The sequence below is a fragment of the Lepisosteus oculatus genome, chromosome 15, assembly GCF_040954835.1.
Source record: "Lepisosteus oculatus isolate fLepOcu1 chromosome 15, fLepOcu1.hap2, whole genome shotgun sequence".
Classification (NCBI taxonomy): domain Eukaryota; kingdom Metazoa; phylum Chordata; class Actinopteri; order Semionotiformes; family Lepisosteidae; genus Lepisosteus; species Lepisosteus oculatus.
Genome location: NC_090710.1, coordinates 5,662,752 through 5,678,975, shown reverse-complemented (window position 1 = coordinate 5,678,975; position 16,224 = coordinate 5,662,752). Strand labels below are relative to the sequence as shown.

Sequence of the window (16,224 nt, the reverse complement as noted above, 5' to 3'; positions counted from 1 at the left end):
AGTGCTTAAAAGCATAAGTACTTTTTTATGTCGGCAAGACAGGCACTTGTAACACATATAAAATTTACTCATTCACCTTTCTTGGGATTTAAGAGAATAAAGATCAATTATTTGCCAAATCTAAAGTTTCATTAAAATCACTTTTGCTCTATCCCAGGCGTTTTAAGTGGGCCATCTGTCTAAACATCTCTCTATTTTTTTCTGATCATTTCCTCGACTTATTCATGAGCCATGGGAGGCCAGCTTTGTAGTCTCCATGTAGCTGGTTCTGTCTACCCCCACTGAATACATCTATGTGCTTGCATAAAATCTCTTCTACGGTGCTGGAAATTCTCTGAACTCTGTTCAGATGAATGGCCGACTTTCTGAAGTTTTTTTTTTCATTGAGGATTTGTATGCAGAAACTGACCTCAGTTGCTACAAAGCACAGCACATTATTCTTGATCATTTTTCTGACTTCCTGCTGAGAGAGTTATGATGAAGGATTCCTTAATGATGCTTTGACTATTAACATTGTTTTAAGTCAATATGTCTCCTTTATTTTCCTGTTCAACTGCTTCAATAAATAACCAAAAAAAACTTTTGGGCCTTTAGTATAATTAGGTTTTTGAATCATCTGTAAGCCTTTATGATTAGACATTGTCTGATAGGTCTTCTGAAGCTTTTATTCTTGGGATGGATTTTGGCATGTTTAGGAATTTGAAATGGAAGCCAAAGTGCGAGATCAGATTATTACGTGGTGGTTTATCTTATCTACTGTTTAGAATTTGTATGATTGCTGTTGAATTTATTCCCTCCTCTCCTTCCGAAGGTGAGAATTTGTATGATTCCTATTAAACGAATTGCATAATTTTTCTCACCCCAAGGAAAGCCACGTGAAGCTGACCTGCTCTACAAAAATATAGTATTTTGTCTTTCATGTCCTTGCTATTTGGACTGCATACGCACCATTTGAGGGTATTCATTTTATTTGCAATTTTATTATAATTGATATTCTGTTTGGTGTGTGTGACTCATCCTTGCTTCCATGTTTAAAAATATTTTTTTTTCGCCTTTGCTTCAGGTGGGCAGGCTGGTCAGTAATAGATCGAACCTTACTATCTAGCAGAGGAAGATAAATGATATATAGGATATATAGGGAAATTGTCATCCCTCCTGATATAAAAGTGTTGTTAACCTAATGCAAGCTGATTCATCTTTATTTTATCCCTGGGTGACACTTTTCCTAAAATGCTTCCAAAAGCCATTCTCAATGTTGTGAGTGCCTTCTGCTTGTGTGTCAGAAATTATTCTATAATTAGTCTTTGAGCGGCACAAGGAATCTTCTGTCTGTGAGAGCGTGGTGCTGACGGATATTGGTTTCAAGAATCAACTGAGACATTAATATGAAACACTAGCACATATATTAAGAAAGCCTTGCAATGAGTTTAATTAAAAGAAGTACAGCTGTTGATTGTCCAGAGCTTGATCCAGTTCAGTGCATAGTGTATGAGAAGAATTGGATGTCTTTCTAATGCCGAGTTAGAAAAAAAATCAGCAACCACGACCAAGTTATAATGAGAAGTGTGCTGCTGTCTCCTCGTACATTTAAAACACTTGCATGTTTTCAGACATGTTTGTTTACTTTTTTTTTAAATATGTCCGGAAAAATGGTCAATAAAAAATGTCAAGTTCAGTAAATCATGGTTATGGTAGTAAGTAGGGAAAAAGGCAAATTTACTGTTTTGTTGTTATATTTTCTTCCGATCACATTAAGACACTATAACTGATAACATCTTCTGCCACATTTTCTGTAAAAGTGCCATCCAGGTTCCTTGACTTTTAACTATTGCTTAAATAACTTCACATAAGAAAACCTGAAAGGATTTGATATACTTTGTAAGGTTGTAAGGAATACATTTAAATAAACTTTACTGTCTAAAGCAAACTGATGCTATTGTTGAAGGTAGTATAGTAGTAATGGAAAAATATTTGACCATAGAAAATCCATTTGCTTTACAAAATCCATTATGTAACATAGCAAGGTTCTAAATGTAACATTGAAACTCATGAGGTAAGACTGGCATTTTTGCTCTTTCATTTAACACACATGTCATTCCACTTTCTTCTTCCAGCTCATTCTTAATTTACCATATAAAGCAATGGGAATGTTCAAAAAACCCTTTTAATTGAGTGAATTAAATTCTACACTGGAGTACCTTTGTCATGTATGTGAATAGGGTAGGAACACAACTTTCTCTTGAAGTCTCCTTCCTTCTTGAAAGCCTTGGCACGACAGAGGGTAGCAGAATATTTTCTCTCTCGAAGGTCTTTATTTCTACCGTTTCCTCTTACATGAGGAACTGGAGCAGTGGGCAGCCTCACGGGCGTCAGCAGCCTCCAGTTTCTCGACCCAGTGGTCGCAGGTAGGCATGTTGTCATGGCTAGCATACAGGCGTCAGCTCTGCTCTCGGTCCGGGGGCTTGTTTGAAGTGAGCGAGTCGGCCCATGTCACGCTTGTGGTATTCTAAACCTGCGCCTTCAACGGGCTCGACCTGCTGTGGCTACAGAGGCTTGGTTCACGAGCTGCTGGCCGGCAGCCAGAGATAGTATTTTCTCAGAGGCCCGGTGCATGCACCCGTAGAAGATAGAGAGTGGCAGTGTATGTTTCAGAGGAGCCCTGGTGCCTGTGTTTTTAAGTGGTTCATCTTTGCTAATCGCACACTGAGCAAGCTATGGATATTCTCCTCACTGCCCCATACCACAATCTGTCTTCACAATAGATTGGTACACTGCCAAGACAGTCTATCTGCAAATGGTCTTGGGCTACTTAAAAGTTCCACCTAAATTCTGTAGTTTGTTTTTAATTGCAGGGCATTCATTTTGCGTCTTTAAGTAGGTTTGATTATAGAGCCATTTATTGTAAGAGTTTACGGCTAATTATGCATTTAATTGGATTCCACAAGAAAAAAAAACTTTCTTAAATTATAGCGAAACAAAAGATTCACTATTTTCTTTCTCTGCTGAGGTTTTGAGACATTGATTGTCAATATTGTTTTGTAGTTGGATGTTAAAAACATTTCATATAATCATTTCTGACATTTTTGTCTTCTTACAACTGAGATTCTAGAGCTTTGGCCACCGGACACTGACAGATTCATCTTGATCAAGTCATTTTTGACAGTGTGCCAGCATTGTGTCTGCAGTGCCACAGATATAGGGCCACTTCACCAGACTGGCCCACATCTACTGGGAATGAAGAGAGACGCTGGATTTTGGCCAGTTTTCATTTCTAGATTTAGGCTTCTGGCCAATGTGGGATTACAGAAAAACCTTGTTGGGTGTTTGGGGATGTTTTTAAGCCCACTGCCATTTGGGGAAGATGAAAGGTCAGTCTTTGATGAACAGTGTAAGAACACAAACGAAATCAGCTGGGTGTAAACAGTAATTGCATGCCACAATAAGTATCTTAATACTATTTTCCTACTTTCATGAGCTAAATGTCTTATATTTTAATGTTTATGAAATAAATTGATTGCTGAAGACAATTACCAAAGAAAGTATATTCTAAATGTTTTCAAGATAAAATTTTTGCACATTTATATGTAATAAAATGACTATATAGCACAATGCACGGAAACATTTCTGTAAGATATTTTCTAAAAAAAACATTTATAACACTGTCATATTATTTTACATTTTACATTTTTACATTGTATGTAACTTTCTTGGCTAATAATAAGTCATCTTTCCTGGTTGTATTGCTTTATTAATTTCATTTAAGGAATCTTAAATAGCTTGTTTGTTGTATGATTTCCATGGACTTGTTTTTCATGTTTTATTCTGAATACAGCATTCTGAAGCTTTCTTACATCATAATTTAACACTTAGTAAAGTGTTCATGCAACATGGGTGAATGTACTGTATGTAATTAGTACTGATCATTGACGTTCATGTGTAATAATGTGGTAACTAGCAACAATGTGGTATAGCAGACCTCTTTCATATACCATTGTATATGAAAAACTTTTGCTAAATTAAATTGATGGTTCTTTCTAATGTTAGTTACATGACTGGGTAGTTTTAGATATCTTATACCTGGTTGAGCTGTTAAATCAATATTAACTTTAAACACCCATTTTCTTGAAAACATAAGTTAAATTATTTACGAAAATTCAACATTTATGTATTTTTGGAAGACAATTTTCTTCTATGATTGTTCTACGCTTTTATGTTGGTATTTATCCTGGCTTACTCCAAAGAATTGGATTTAGTCTTAGGCTGTAACACAATCTCTGGAAGAAAATACTTTAAAATAGTTTTGTCTGTTTAGACACTGTAACCAGACTGTAACTATGCAAGGCAATATTTGTGTTTGTTTTGTCTGTTTTCATATGAGATTTTGATGCCTAAAAAGATTTAAGTTAGCCAGGGAAGATTTAGTGCTTTTAGGAAGTGCTGTACAGCACTGCAGTTTTCTTAATGATCGGCTGAGTTCCATGAACTACCAGTTAAATCTACAAGCCATTCTAGTGAATTTATTTGAAAACGCACTTCATACATCTTTAACTCTTCTGAAACACATTTTAAACACATTTTAAAATCAAGTCTTTTGCACCAAATTATTAATTATGTAACAACTTGCAGTTACTCTGTATGATATTGTGACAAACTTAAATATTCTGATAGCAGACACATGAGTTCAAGACCCCATTTGCACTTATTAACACTTCAGTTTTGTAAGGTAAAAACTCCGACAGCACATGAGTTCTAAGAGATGTGTGTTTATGTATTTGGACAAAGCTGATTGATACACATGGAAAAAGGGACCAAAGTTGAGCCAGTTTTGATCACACTGCAGTAAAGCATTGCATAGTGATATATGTGAAACGTTTGGAAAACAATGTAAAGTTTTCATAATCAAATGATAGAATCAACCCTATGGAGCCACCTCAGGACAGGATTCTTCAGTTTGGAGAGACAACATGTAAATTGAGTTGTGTATTGGTACAACCACAATGTGTTTGACATGATGAAAGACCATTTGAAAGTGACTAAGTTGAGCCAAAGCTGCATGACTGGAGTTTGCTCTTCAACATGCATGCACACCATGTGAATGCTGACATAGATTTGCTTTTTGGGAGAATCCTGTGTCGTGTCTTTTTCAGACATGATAGAAGATATTTCTTCAGGAGAACATTGTTCTCTTTGGAGTCACTGTCATTCATGATGGGAGGATGAACAAAACATAAATTTAAACTCTTATTTAGCAATTATTTTACCACTTAACAATTATGTAGTTAGAGATATCTGAATACACCTTGTGACGTGCATGGCATTTTTGTAGATTTTCCGACTCTCTTTCCTATCAGAAACTTGTTCACAAACAATGAAATGATGCCTGTGGAAAAACCCTTTGTCCTGCCTAATTATTATTTTTAATCTGGGGTTGTATTTCTTTTTATTTTTGTATAAATTTAGAATTGACAATTATTTTTAAATGCTGGAATAGCCAGTCATATGTTTTTTCACGTCTCAGCTCACTGCTACACCTTGCTTCAGCCTATATCATTTAACTCAACACAGACAGCACTGCCCCCTACAGGAGGTTCAGAGCCAGCTGAAGGAGATGCATCTTCTTCACTGAATGCCTGCAAGCACCCAGCTGGCCACTGAGGTCATTGTCACTGAGAGATGAGAGTTTCCTGGCCAACTAATCGCACCCTACCCTCAGTGGGGCTCGGCCAATTGTACCCTGCCTATTGGGTAATCCCAGTCACAGACGGCTCATTACATGACCCAAACTCGAATCCGTGACCGCAGACCTCATCCTGTGTTCTAGTGCCTTTACCAACTGAGCCATTCTGGAAGCCCCTGAGGCTGTCGTTCTAAATATGACTTCATTGGGTCGGTATCACAAGACCATTGATTGAGCTGGAACATGAGAGTTCACATTATCTCCCAAAGTTCATTTAAGAATACACAATATTCACACCTCTCAAGTTGCTCTTTTGAGTATGTGGGAGCACCAAAATTGAGGGGGGATAGTAGTATGTCATATTTGGTTTCATAAACCAATAAGCACAGTATATATTCTCAATTTTAGAGAAGCACATGTTTGTTCTTTTCCTAGTGAGGCTGAGGTGTAGGTAACAGATGTTTGTCACCTGTTTATTTATTTTTTTTGGTTCCTGTAGCAAAAGGCCTGTCATTTGTTTGTACCTTTTGTTGTTTGATCATACCACAGTGTAAAAGGGAGCACTCATGGGTGCCATTTTCCTTTTTGGTGTCTATGGCAACAGCCCACACACATGCCTACACCCTTAACATTTGAATGATGAATGATACCTAATGTAGGTTCGTTTACGTACTGAAGGGGAATTAAAAAACTTCACATGCCCGGTGCCTGTCTACTAAGCTGTATTCTAGTGTGTGCGTGTTCCCTGCTGTAGTCTAAATTGGGTGCAAGTGTGCAACATACAGTGTATAATGTCTGCATTTTTTTTTCCAGAGTCTCCACTTCACAGCAGGAGCAGAAGAGGTGGGAGCTGTCAGTGGAGCTGGAAAAGGGTGTTCATGCCGTTACTGTTTCCCGCTTAGGATCAACCTACACAGTAAGTCCCATCTGCCAGAGCAAATATCTAACAAGTCGACAGAGCATTGATCCAAATTTTGTATCTCAGACATGTTTTTCAGATTTGTCTGTGGCATTACAAAATCCCTTCCTATTGTCGCTTGCTTACATTTTTTTTAATACACCATTGCAAATGCTGGCCGGGTGTAGTACAGTGTAGCACCCTTATTTCTTTATTGCAGCTGAAGGAAATCTCTTAGAAATATGTGCCTATGAATTCTGAAGTGCTGATGGGAACAAAAACAAATCCTCCTGTTAAATGTTTTGTTTGCTGAATTCTCTAAACAGCTTTTACCAATAAGTACCATACATGCAATATTTATCATTTTAGCTCAGCCATGCTGGAGCTTAGCAGGGGTTATATAGTCATGTTAGTGGAGCTAAAGAGACTCTGACAAACTGAAGCACCCATGGGGTTATTTTCCACTTAGAGCCTCATTACTATGGTAGAATAACAGACAGCCTTTTACAGCTCTGAATAACTACACCTGCACATCTGCAGCTGTTTACACAGGTTGCTGAGCATTCATAAAACATGACGGTCTGACAATAGCATTATCATGAAATGATAGGTGGTATTTTACAGCATGAGAGTCGTGAGAAACATTAATGCAGCAGTAAAATCAGGTTGCTGTCAGATTACAGTGAATTAAGAGGAATATGGTAGTACAGACATATTTCCCTCACTAGTTAAATGAATTTGCAAAGAACTTGCATTTTCTTGAAATAATCTTGGTACATTTTTTATTTTATATCATTGGTGCTATTCAAGAACAGAAGCACCAGCATGGCCATTTAATATAATTAGCAATAGTTTTCTATTGAATCTTTTTGGTCCAAGGTGCAGTAAATAAAAGAACTAAAGAGCGCTATGTCACACTCTCTGCTGAATGGCCTGTTAGCCATGAGTGCATCATAGCCAGTGCAAACAGGTCTGCTTCGCTCTGTGTGTATTTGACAGGAGAGAGATTGTAGGGCAATAAAATGACAAGGCAGGTCAGGTGAGTTTGCTACACAGAAGGACTATTAAATACAGTATAAAGTACATTTAAAATCCTACACTGCCCCTGATGCCCCCAGATGCACGATTCTTCATAAACTGTTTTTTCTAAGCAATGTTTATAAAGCACTTTTTCCTAACATTGTTTAGTAAGAAGTTGACTTGTTGGTTGCACCTTACTTTATGATTACCTCAGTAACACAAGTATTACATTTTACTCATTGCATATCTTAGGTCTGTATTGCTGCCCTTTGTTGAACTGGTGTTCTGTCTAAGGTGCAGCCCACTAGGTTGGGCTCAGACTCCCTGCAATTCTGTATTTGACTAAATGATGGATGAATGTGCTATTGTGTGTTTTTAGCATTTGCAGTTGTGGAAGGTAAAATGGCTTATTTAAGGTGGAGTTTCATTTTTCATGTGCCATACCTGCTGTTTTGAAGTTCTGATAATTGCAGAAAAGTTGTGTGAAGAACCAAAATGTGATATCTGCACACACATGGCAAGATTGCTCCAGCCTCTAATGATGATGGACCTCCACTCAAAAATGCAATTCCGTGTAGATGCCACTTGTGCCCCTTGGTTCGTGTTTCATTGTTCATTCTGAAGAAATCTGCTGTGCAGAATATGTCAGTGCCTTTGAGGGACCTGGCACTATAATTCAAAATCCTAACTTGTAGTCTTCTCTGTTCAAAACTGAAAAGGAGCAGTTCTTTCAACCTGTCAGTGTAAGGCTATTCACTTAAGTCCCAAAATGCATCTGATGATTCTTCTCTGTACTGATTCCAGCAGTATATTTTTTTGTTCTGTAATGACCAAGGTTGTACACTATTTTAACAAAGGTCTAACTAATTAATTATAAAATTTAAAAATAACATACTTTAACTTAAATAAAGACTAAATTCCGTGCTATATAGTAATTCCAATTGAATCCCCACATTGTCAGGAAGATGTAAACAACTTGTCAACGCTATACTTTTTCATAGACACTTCTATCTCAGTGCTTTCCATTTGGTGTATATAGTTTTGTTTTTACTACCTTCATGCAAACCTTTGCATTTGTATGTATTAAATGCTATTAAATGACAGATTTTTTTCAGGTCTTTAATTTTATCTAAATCTTTTTGAATTTCATTTAGTGCTTGTATAATGTTTGCTAAACCTTTTAATTTGGAATTGTGCAAACTTGATTAGTTAACTTCATTTAGCAGAGTCTAGATCATTAATATAAATTAAGAAGCACAGTGGTCCTAGTACAGATCCCTGTGGTACTCCACTTATTACATCTCCCTAATTAACCTGTCATCAATCTAATTATATTCACTTCCCTGATTACCAACCACTTGTTAACTGAGAATTAATCTTTTATGCTTTATGTGCGTCTATTATTGTTGTTGCTTGTTCAGAAAACTCTTAACAAGTTGGTTAGTATAGATGCACCTTTTATAAATCCACGTGGAGCATTCCCAAGGATGTAAGTTCCTATATATAGTTGGTTTTCATTTCATTTTGTTCTAACAAATTCAGATTTATTGGTCTATAATTACCTGTGTTAGTTTTGTCACCCTTCTTATGTATAGGCACTATGTCAGCAATTCCCCAGTCCATTGAGTATACTATCGCAGTCTGTTGTATGAGTTCCCTCAATGAGGAACTGTTGTATGAGTTCCCTCAATGGTTTCTGAACAAGATCTCTTGTTACCTTGGTAAGATACCACTAGACCCTGAGGACTTATCTCAAATCCCTCTAGTACCTGAAACACCTCTGCCTCTTCAATTCTTATCGTGTTCAATAAAGAACTTCTTACACCATCCTGAGGTATGTTGTTGACTTCCTTAGTGAATACCTTAGAAAAATGTTTATTTATTCCATCTGCCATTTCCCTTTAATCATCTAGAAGTTTACCATAATTGTCTAGTAGACATTTTTTTCATCTTGAATAGTTCTTTCGGTGTTGCAGTACTGAAAGTACTTTTTATTGGTTTAGCCTCCACTGCAATATTCCTTTCTATCTCTCTTGGACTTTCCAATATGTAATGTATTCTTGTGTTCTGTAAAATGTTTTAACTTGCAGTGATGCTAGAATATTCGTACACACATATCATAAAACAATTTTACATTATAAGTACTGCAACTATAAAATGGCCCAAATAAACTGATAATGGTTGCTTTCTAGTTATTTTGCATCATATTCCTTTATGGATAAAACGTCAGTGATACTGAATTTATGAATTTCAGAATGCTTTGAAATTAGAGGCCAGTGAGATCTGGCTCAGGTAGCAGCACTGGATTCCAAAACTGTAACAGATTAATACTGACTTTCTGAAATTTCCATTCCTGCCTCAACATGCATATATAGTGTGCACTGGTAGGACAAATAATTTGATATTCTGATTTGAAAGGACACTTTTTTATTCAAATTTAGCAGAATTAATCAGTAAGTACTTTCATTGGTTTCTAGGAAAGAATAAGCTAAATTCACACAATTGTGTTCATGTCTTTCTGTTTGGCCATGCTGATTAGTTTAGTGTTGCCAAGGGGCAGCAGCATGTCACCAGGTGGGTGGGTACTTCATGGTGGATGAACTGGGCTCCCCCTTCCTGTATGTACAACACCTTGGGGTCCTTTGGAATTGCTACATAAAAGCAAGGAATTATTTAATATTTCTTACTGAATTTATTACTGATTAGTAGTTTGTGTCAGTGATTTACCCTTTAGAGTTGGTGTAGAAAGTATTGGCACCCCCTTGGATCTCTACCACATTCTGCTGTGTTACAACCTCTAATTGCCACACTTTTGCGCAGGATTATTTTGTATGATTAAGAAAACCACCCTTAACATTTTGAGGGGGCATAATCATTTTTTATGTGGAAGAAAAGTTTATGAAACATGGAAAACTGAAAAATACAGCTTGGACAAGTATTCACCCCCCTGAGATCTGAAGCGTTTAATATTTAGTTGCTCCCACTTTTGCTGCAATTACAGTCTCAAGTTTTCGGCAGAATGTTGCAACCAGCTTTTCACTTCTTGCAGGTTTTATTTTCACCGACTCTTCATTGCAAAAGTGCTCTAGCTGTTGCAGGTTACAAGGGGAGCAGTGGTATAAAGCAGTCTTCAGTTCCTGACACTGATTTTGTATGGGATTTAAGTCTGGACTTTGACACTCAAGGACTTGCACCTTCTTCTTTTTAAGGCATTCATGGTTCACCTTGTCTTTGTGTATGGGGTCATTGTGCTGTTGACATATAAATCTCCATCCCAGTTTCAGATCTTTTGCAGACTGTTCCACATTTTGTCCAGGATCTGCCTGTCCAGGATATGCATTCTGCCCTCTGTTTAGACAAGCCAACCAGAGTTGTCTGCAATTTTTCTGCAGTTTCCCTCACGGGATCACTAAAGTATCTATCTATCATTCCTTACCGATGAAAAGCAACCCTACAACATTATGCTGCCACTGCTATGCTTCAGAGTGCGGATGGTGTTTTGTAAAAGGTGTTTCTCCAGACATAACAGTCGGCATAAAGGTCGCATAACTCAATTTTGGTCTCATCAGATCACAAAACATTTTTCCACATCATTGTTCCTACATGCTTTTTGCATATTCAAGACGGGACTTTCCTTGCCACTCTACGGCTCAGATTTGGAGAGTACCTGGACTATTGCTGACTGCCTCACAGTTCTTCCTACTCAATTATGAGACATTTTAAGTCTTTGAGGGTAGCTTTTGGCCCCTTTACTATTTCTCTGACCAATGTCTCTCTTGCCCAGCAGCTGTGTTTTGGAGGACAACTTGGTCATTGAAAATTCTGAGTAGATTTTTAAAAAAAGATTTTGGCCATTTTCCCCTGCAGCCAATTAACCTACCAGTATGTAGGATCACCCGGTGAAAACCCATGTGAACATGAGGTGAACATTCAGACTCCAGTTAGCATCCCAGGTTTGGAGTTGAACCCAGGGCCCAAGCACTGAGAGGCAGCAATCTTAACCACTGCATCACCATGCCACCCTTAAAGAATGATATTATCTTTATAACAATATTTCATGTGATGCAGACTCTTTAAGGGTGTTTGGACAGCTGCTAAGAGAAATACAATGGGAAAATAAATTCATCTCAATTTTCAAGTGATTATTATATACTCATACAACTGTGGGAAAACAAAGCTTTTCATATTTTCTGAATAATATTTTTGTTTTATTTAGAATTTTTTTGCTGATTTTTTTTAAATGTTGCTTCCAAGTTATGCCCTGGAGATGTGAATTAAAGAGTTGGTAGGAAATAGTATAGCTATATCTGACAGTGCCCATGTCAAAACAATTAAGTTTTCAGCACTTCAGGGCAAATATTACTGGCATTAATATTCATATAATATTAGCAATGAAGACTGAAGAATGAAACATTGTACACCTGTACTTGTAAAATATGTATACAGTATGTATATATTATGTATCATGTTAATAGTTTTCCCTAAAGTGGTACAAGCCTTCCCACCACTGGTATAGAATAATCAGTACTTTTATGGGGAGCGTTAAAACATTGTGTTCAGGTCTGGACACGTATGATCTGATCTGCTGTCCCACACTTAAAAAATATAAGAAAGGTTGCAAACAAAAGGAGGCCATTCAGCTCATCTAGCCTATTTGGTAGTTAGTAGACAATGGCTGTGGCTTGTTTCAGTCTCCCACCACTCTTTGTGCAAAATGTGCCTCGTGTTCTTAGTTCTAAATCCACTTTCGTACAGTTTCCACTTACCCCATCTTCCTCCATTTATACTTATGCCCTCTATGGCAGAATATCCCACTGTTTGACCTTATCCTACATTCAGGCAGTCTTATGTTGCATGTTGTTAAAATGGTTTTGCTATGCCATTGAGTTCCACAGCATATGCCTTTAGAAGAGGAATTCACCATTCTGCTTTCAGTTTCACATATAGTTTTAGGATGTTTTATACAGGATAGTGTTGCTAAGTCTCTGTAGGTGACTGTTAAAAACTGGGAATGAATCACAGTGTATTACTACCTTAGATCATGAAACACCTGACAACATAATGTATTAACACCTCATATTTTGCTAGTGCTACAGACACCAAAATAAGCAGGTGTTGTTTATTCTATAATCTTAATTAAAATGTTTATTTATATCATTTTAAATTGTGGTGCAACACTTTGTGGACTCAGTTGTTTCATCAATAGTTGCAATTTGCAGTATTTCAAAGGACTTTAGCCTATGAAAAGCACTGTGCTGTCTGTACACCAGAACGGTGATTATCTTACTGTGCTACGGAAATAGTTATTATTCATAGTAGATTGCCAAAGTCTTCCGTTCTGTAAAGTTAAAGTAAACTTTGATTGTTTTATTCTGGATTATTTGTATGAATTTTGTTGTTGGCTTTCTGAGCAAAACTTCATTGCAAAGTCAAGGTGGGTTTGCAGCTAGTGAATTTACTCATATTTCTGTATTCTGTTTGTTGTTGCTGTTGTCCTAACAAGCCAAGGTTGATCGCGGTGAGGAGGCTCGTAAGGGGCTGCAATGGAAACAGCAGGAAAATGCAAACAGAAAGGGGTTTAATCCCCCCCGAGAAGCAGCTGTACTGTCTCTTTGATCTTGTTCATCTCGTTTCTTCCAATTGCGGAGACATTATGACCCCTGTTTCACTACCTCTGCCTTTATTAGTTCCTTCATGGTTTCTCCTTCCACATTAAAAAAACAATGGCCTTTACATAAGAAGATTATTTTGTACGGCTGCAGCTCAAAGTGCTAACATTCTCTCCCTTGTCCTGTTTTGTTATTTTGTTTGTGTGCGCACCTGTGCGTATGTGCATATATGGTTTTTGGCATCTGAAATTCATGGTTTGATATTTTAATGCAGAATGATTGTTTTTTTAATGTTCGCCTCCATTCCTCTTGTGCTTCGAGATTCCATGTATACTTTCAAAATATGAAATTTTTCTGTTTTGTTTCTTTTCTCTGTGTTCACCTCCTGATGCCCTGCTCTTCGGTCCTTGACCTTTAATGTGTACTACTTGTTTAACAGTGCCGAGTTGCATTAGGAGAACCAGTCCAGAAAGGATCATTTCGTATAATTCTTTACCACTCACATGAAATAAAAAGAAATGGGTGCCTGACCTCCCCCTCAACTTGAAACCTTTTTTACGCAGAACGGGAACATAAAAAATTCAAATCTTTACTTGTGCCAGCAGGGCGATTTTATTCCTATGTCTTGGTGAATCAGTTCAAACTTTAAAATAATTCAAAGCCATAAAAAGGGTATCATTGACACTGGGGAAACACCATTCAGTTGTACTTCCAAAACTCAGGCCTCTCTTTCCTTCATATGTCATGATCTTGCAGGATTTGTGTCATTTTGCGACTGAATGTTTTTACACATGCAACTTGTGCTCTTGACCGGGTACAGCTCCCATAGGCTTTTGGTGGGAAAAACCTCTTGGTGCAAGTGCCACACATGGGTTTAATTAGGGAATCATATGGGTCTGATGATCGTTTGTTGCAATAGAATTCTTATTTCATTCACCCATAACGTGAAATGCCAGGACTTCAAACAGGCATCTCTTGAAAGGTTCTGTAAGGTTCACAGTTCTGCTGTTGTTTTGAAGTTGAGCTCCTTTTTGACAGTGAGATCTGGTATTTATACAACTGGCTTCACATCGAAAACATCTCTTTCTGGCTGCCAGGTTTCATCAGCATATAATGATATCTGCTGGTGTCAGGGAGTGATCTCTTAAACATAAAAATTCTTGAAGCAGAGATGTCAGGTTTTAAATGAAATTAGTTTTTTTTCTTATGCCTTTGAATTGGATCCATTTTTAGGTGATTTACTCTGCTATAATCCAATGTGTTCCCATAAGCGCAGTTCAGAAATAAGTTTAAATAAAAAGTAAACCTGACAGCACAGCCCATCATAATTGGGATTCTAGTTCAAAATTTTTATACTGGCTCGCTGAAATTAGTGCTTGTTTAAGCAGCTAATTTGAATGAGATGATTGTGTTGGTTACAAAGAAAAAAAAATTCTCATACTGAAATTGCCTTCTAGTTTAATGTTCTTGTTTATATATGTTTAAAGCTTTGCATAAGGCATGGCTTGTTATACTGACTTAAAATGCAGAAAATTAAATCCCTTGACCAGGACGAAAAATAGAAGGCTTTATTGTACATTCACTGTAGATTAAAGCAGATCCACAAAATACAAAAAACGGTGACAAGATCGACATCATAATAAACATTAATAAAAAATGAACAAATCACTTTTAATTGAATCTTAATGTCAAGTTTAGAAATAATTATGAGGGATCATTTCTTGCTTGTCTCAAGGTTTTGCAGTTCTCCCCACAACACAGAGGAATGTCCTGCTGCAAGATAAAAAAAAGACTGACTAGTGAGACTGAACTGTGACTGACATAGTTTTTGTCTTCATGGTATGAACTCAGCAATTTTATTTCAGTACTACACAAGAAAGAAAAAGACTAGTGAAACTGCTCTGCATAATACAAGAGATCTTTACTCCATTCAGCATTTAGTATTTCCTGTAAAATGTTTTCCTACAGTATGTGACTTAGAACGAAATTTTTTTTTAGTTGCAAATCAAGAAGTGTTTCTTGATTTCTCAGAGAGACAGCCGTTTCATCCAGTATGTCCCTTTGCCCCATACAGCTGTGCTGTATTAATCCATGTGGCAGTTTCACAAAAAAATGATAACAGAAAAAAGAAATGAAGCATATATATATATATGATTCTTTGTTTTGACTTGAATTTCAATAGTACGTCTTTCTCCCCCCCCCGTATATGGTAGTCTTATTATCCTGGTGTAATTTCTACTTTTCAGACAAGAAATATGCTGAATCTGACTTCCCATTAATTTCTATAAAGCACATGGATCACACTGTAAACCTATTTTAAATATTTTCAAAGATTAATATAGCATTGCCTTCAAAGCCTTTTGTATCCTTTTCAATTTGCTGTGTAGGTGAGCCAGTGCACTGCGCCAAGTTTAATGGTCTGCTGGTAATTAGTTTTTTTTTTTTCTGGTTGTTTTCTTTCCTGCATACTTGCCAGGGTGGAGAACAGCTATTGTCCCCTCCACTTTTACAGTAAAGTTTCCACTTCCACTTTGTATTGTGGTCCCAGTGTTTTTCAAACCGTTATCTAAGAGTCCGATTGCCCGTTCTGATATAAAAACGGGCGCGAAGCGGTCATTGAAGCGTCAACAGTTATTTCTGGAAAATTGAACTTGTTCCCGGGTCAGGAAAGTCTAACGACTGTTGAGCCAGGTAAGGCATGGAAAGCTGCCTGTGACACTAGCAGCTCTCCCATTAACCTCTCCCATTAACCTGCTCAATTTAATATGTTCTCCATAGCATCAGCGCTTTTGAAATGACAGGATGTGATACAGTTCATGTTGCTATGGAAAAATTCTCTTTCTTACAGACTGAAGTCATTAATTTGCACTGTGAGAACAGTTTAGATAAAATGAGATGAACAAACAGACTCTCCGTGTCTTTAAACTATAATTCTGGGGACCGTAGCGCTCGTGTTTTTTTTCTGAGCCAGAAGTGTCCTTTTTACATAAAGACAAGACATGGATTATACTTCATAGCAA

At 37.1% G+C, this 16,224-nt stretch overlaps 1 protein-coding gene across 4 annotated transcripts in view; it reads left to right on the top strand.

Annotated features, from left to right (window-relative positions):
* The window catches only part of pcca (propionyl-CoA carboxylase subunit alpha), a 193,249-nt gene that overhangs the window by 121,332 nt on the left and 55,693 nt on the right, over window positions 1–16,224 (top strand). For all 4 annotated transcript variants that reach the window (XM_015363424.2, XM_015363423.2, XM_015363422.2 and 1 more), the window contains one exon: window positions 6,491–6,593. In XM_015363424.2, the coding sequence (XP_015218910.1) occupies window positions 6,491–6,593 (103 nt within the window). The remainder of the gene's footprint in view (window positions 1–6,490; window positions 6,594–16,224) is intronic.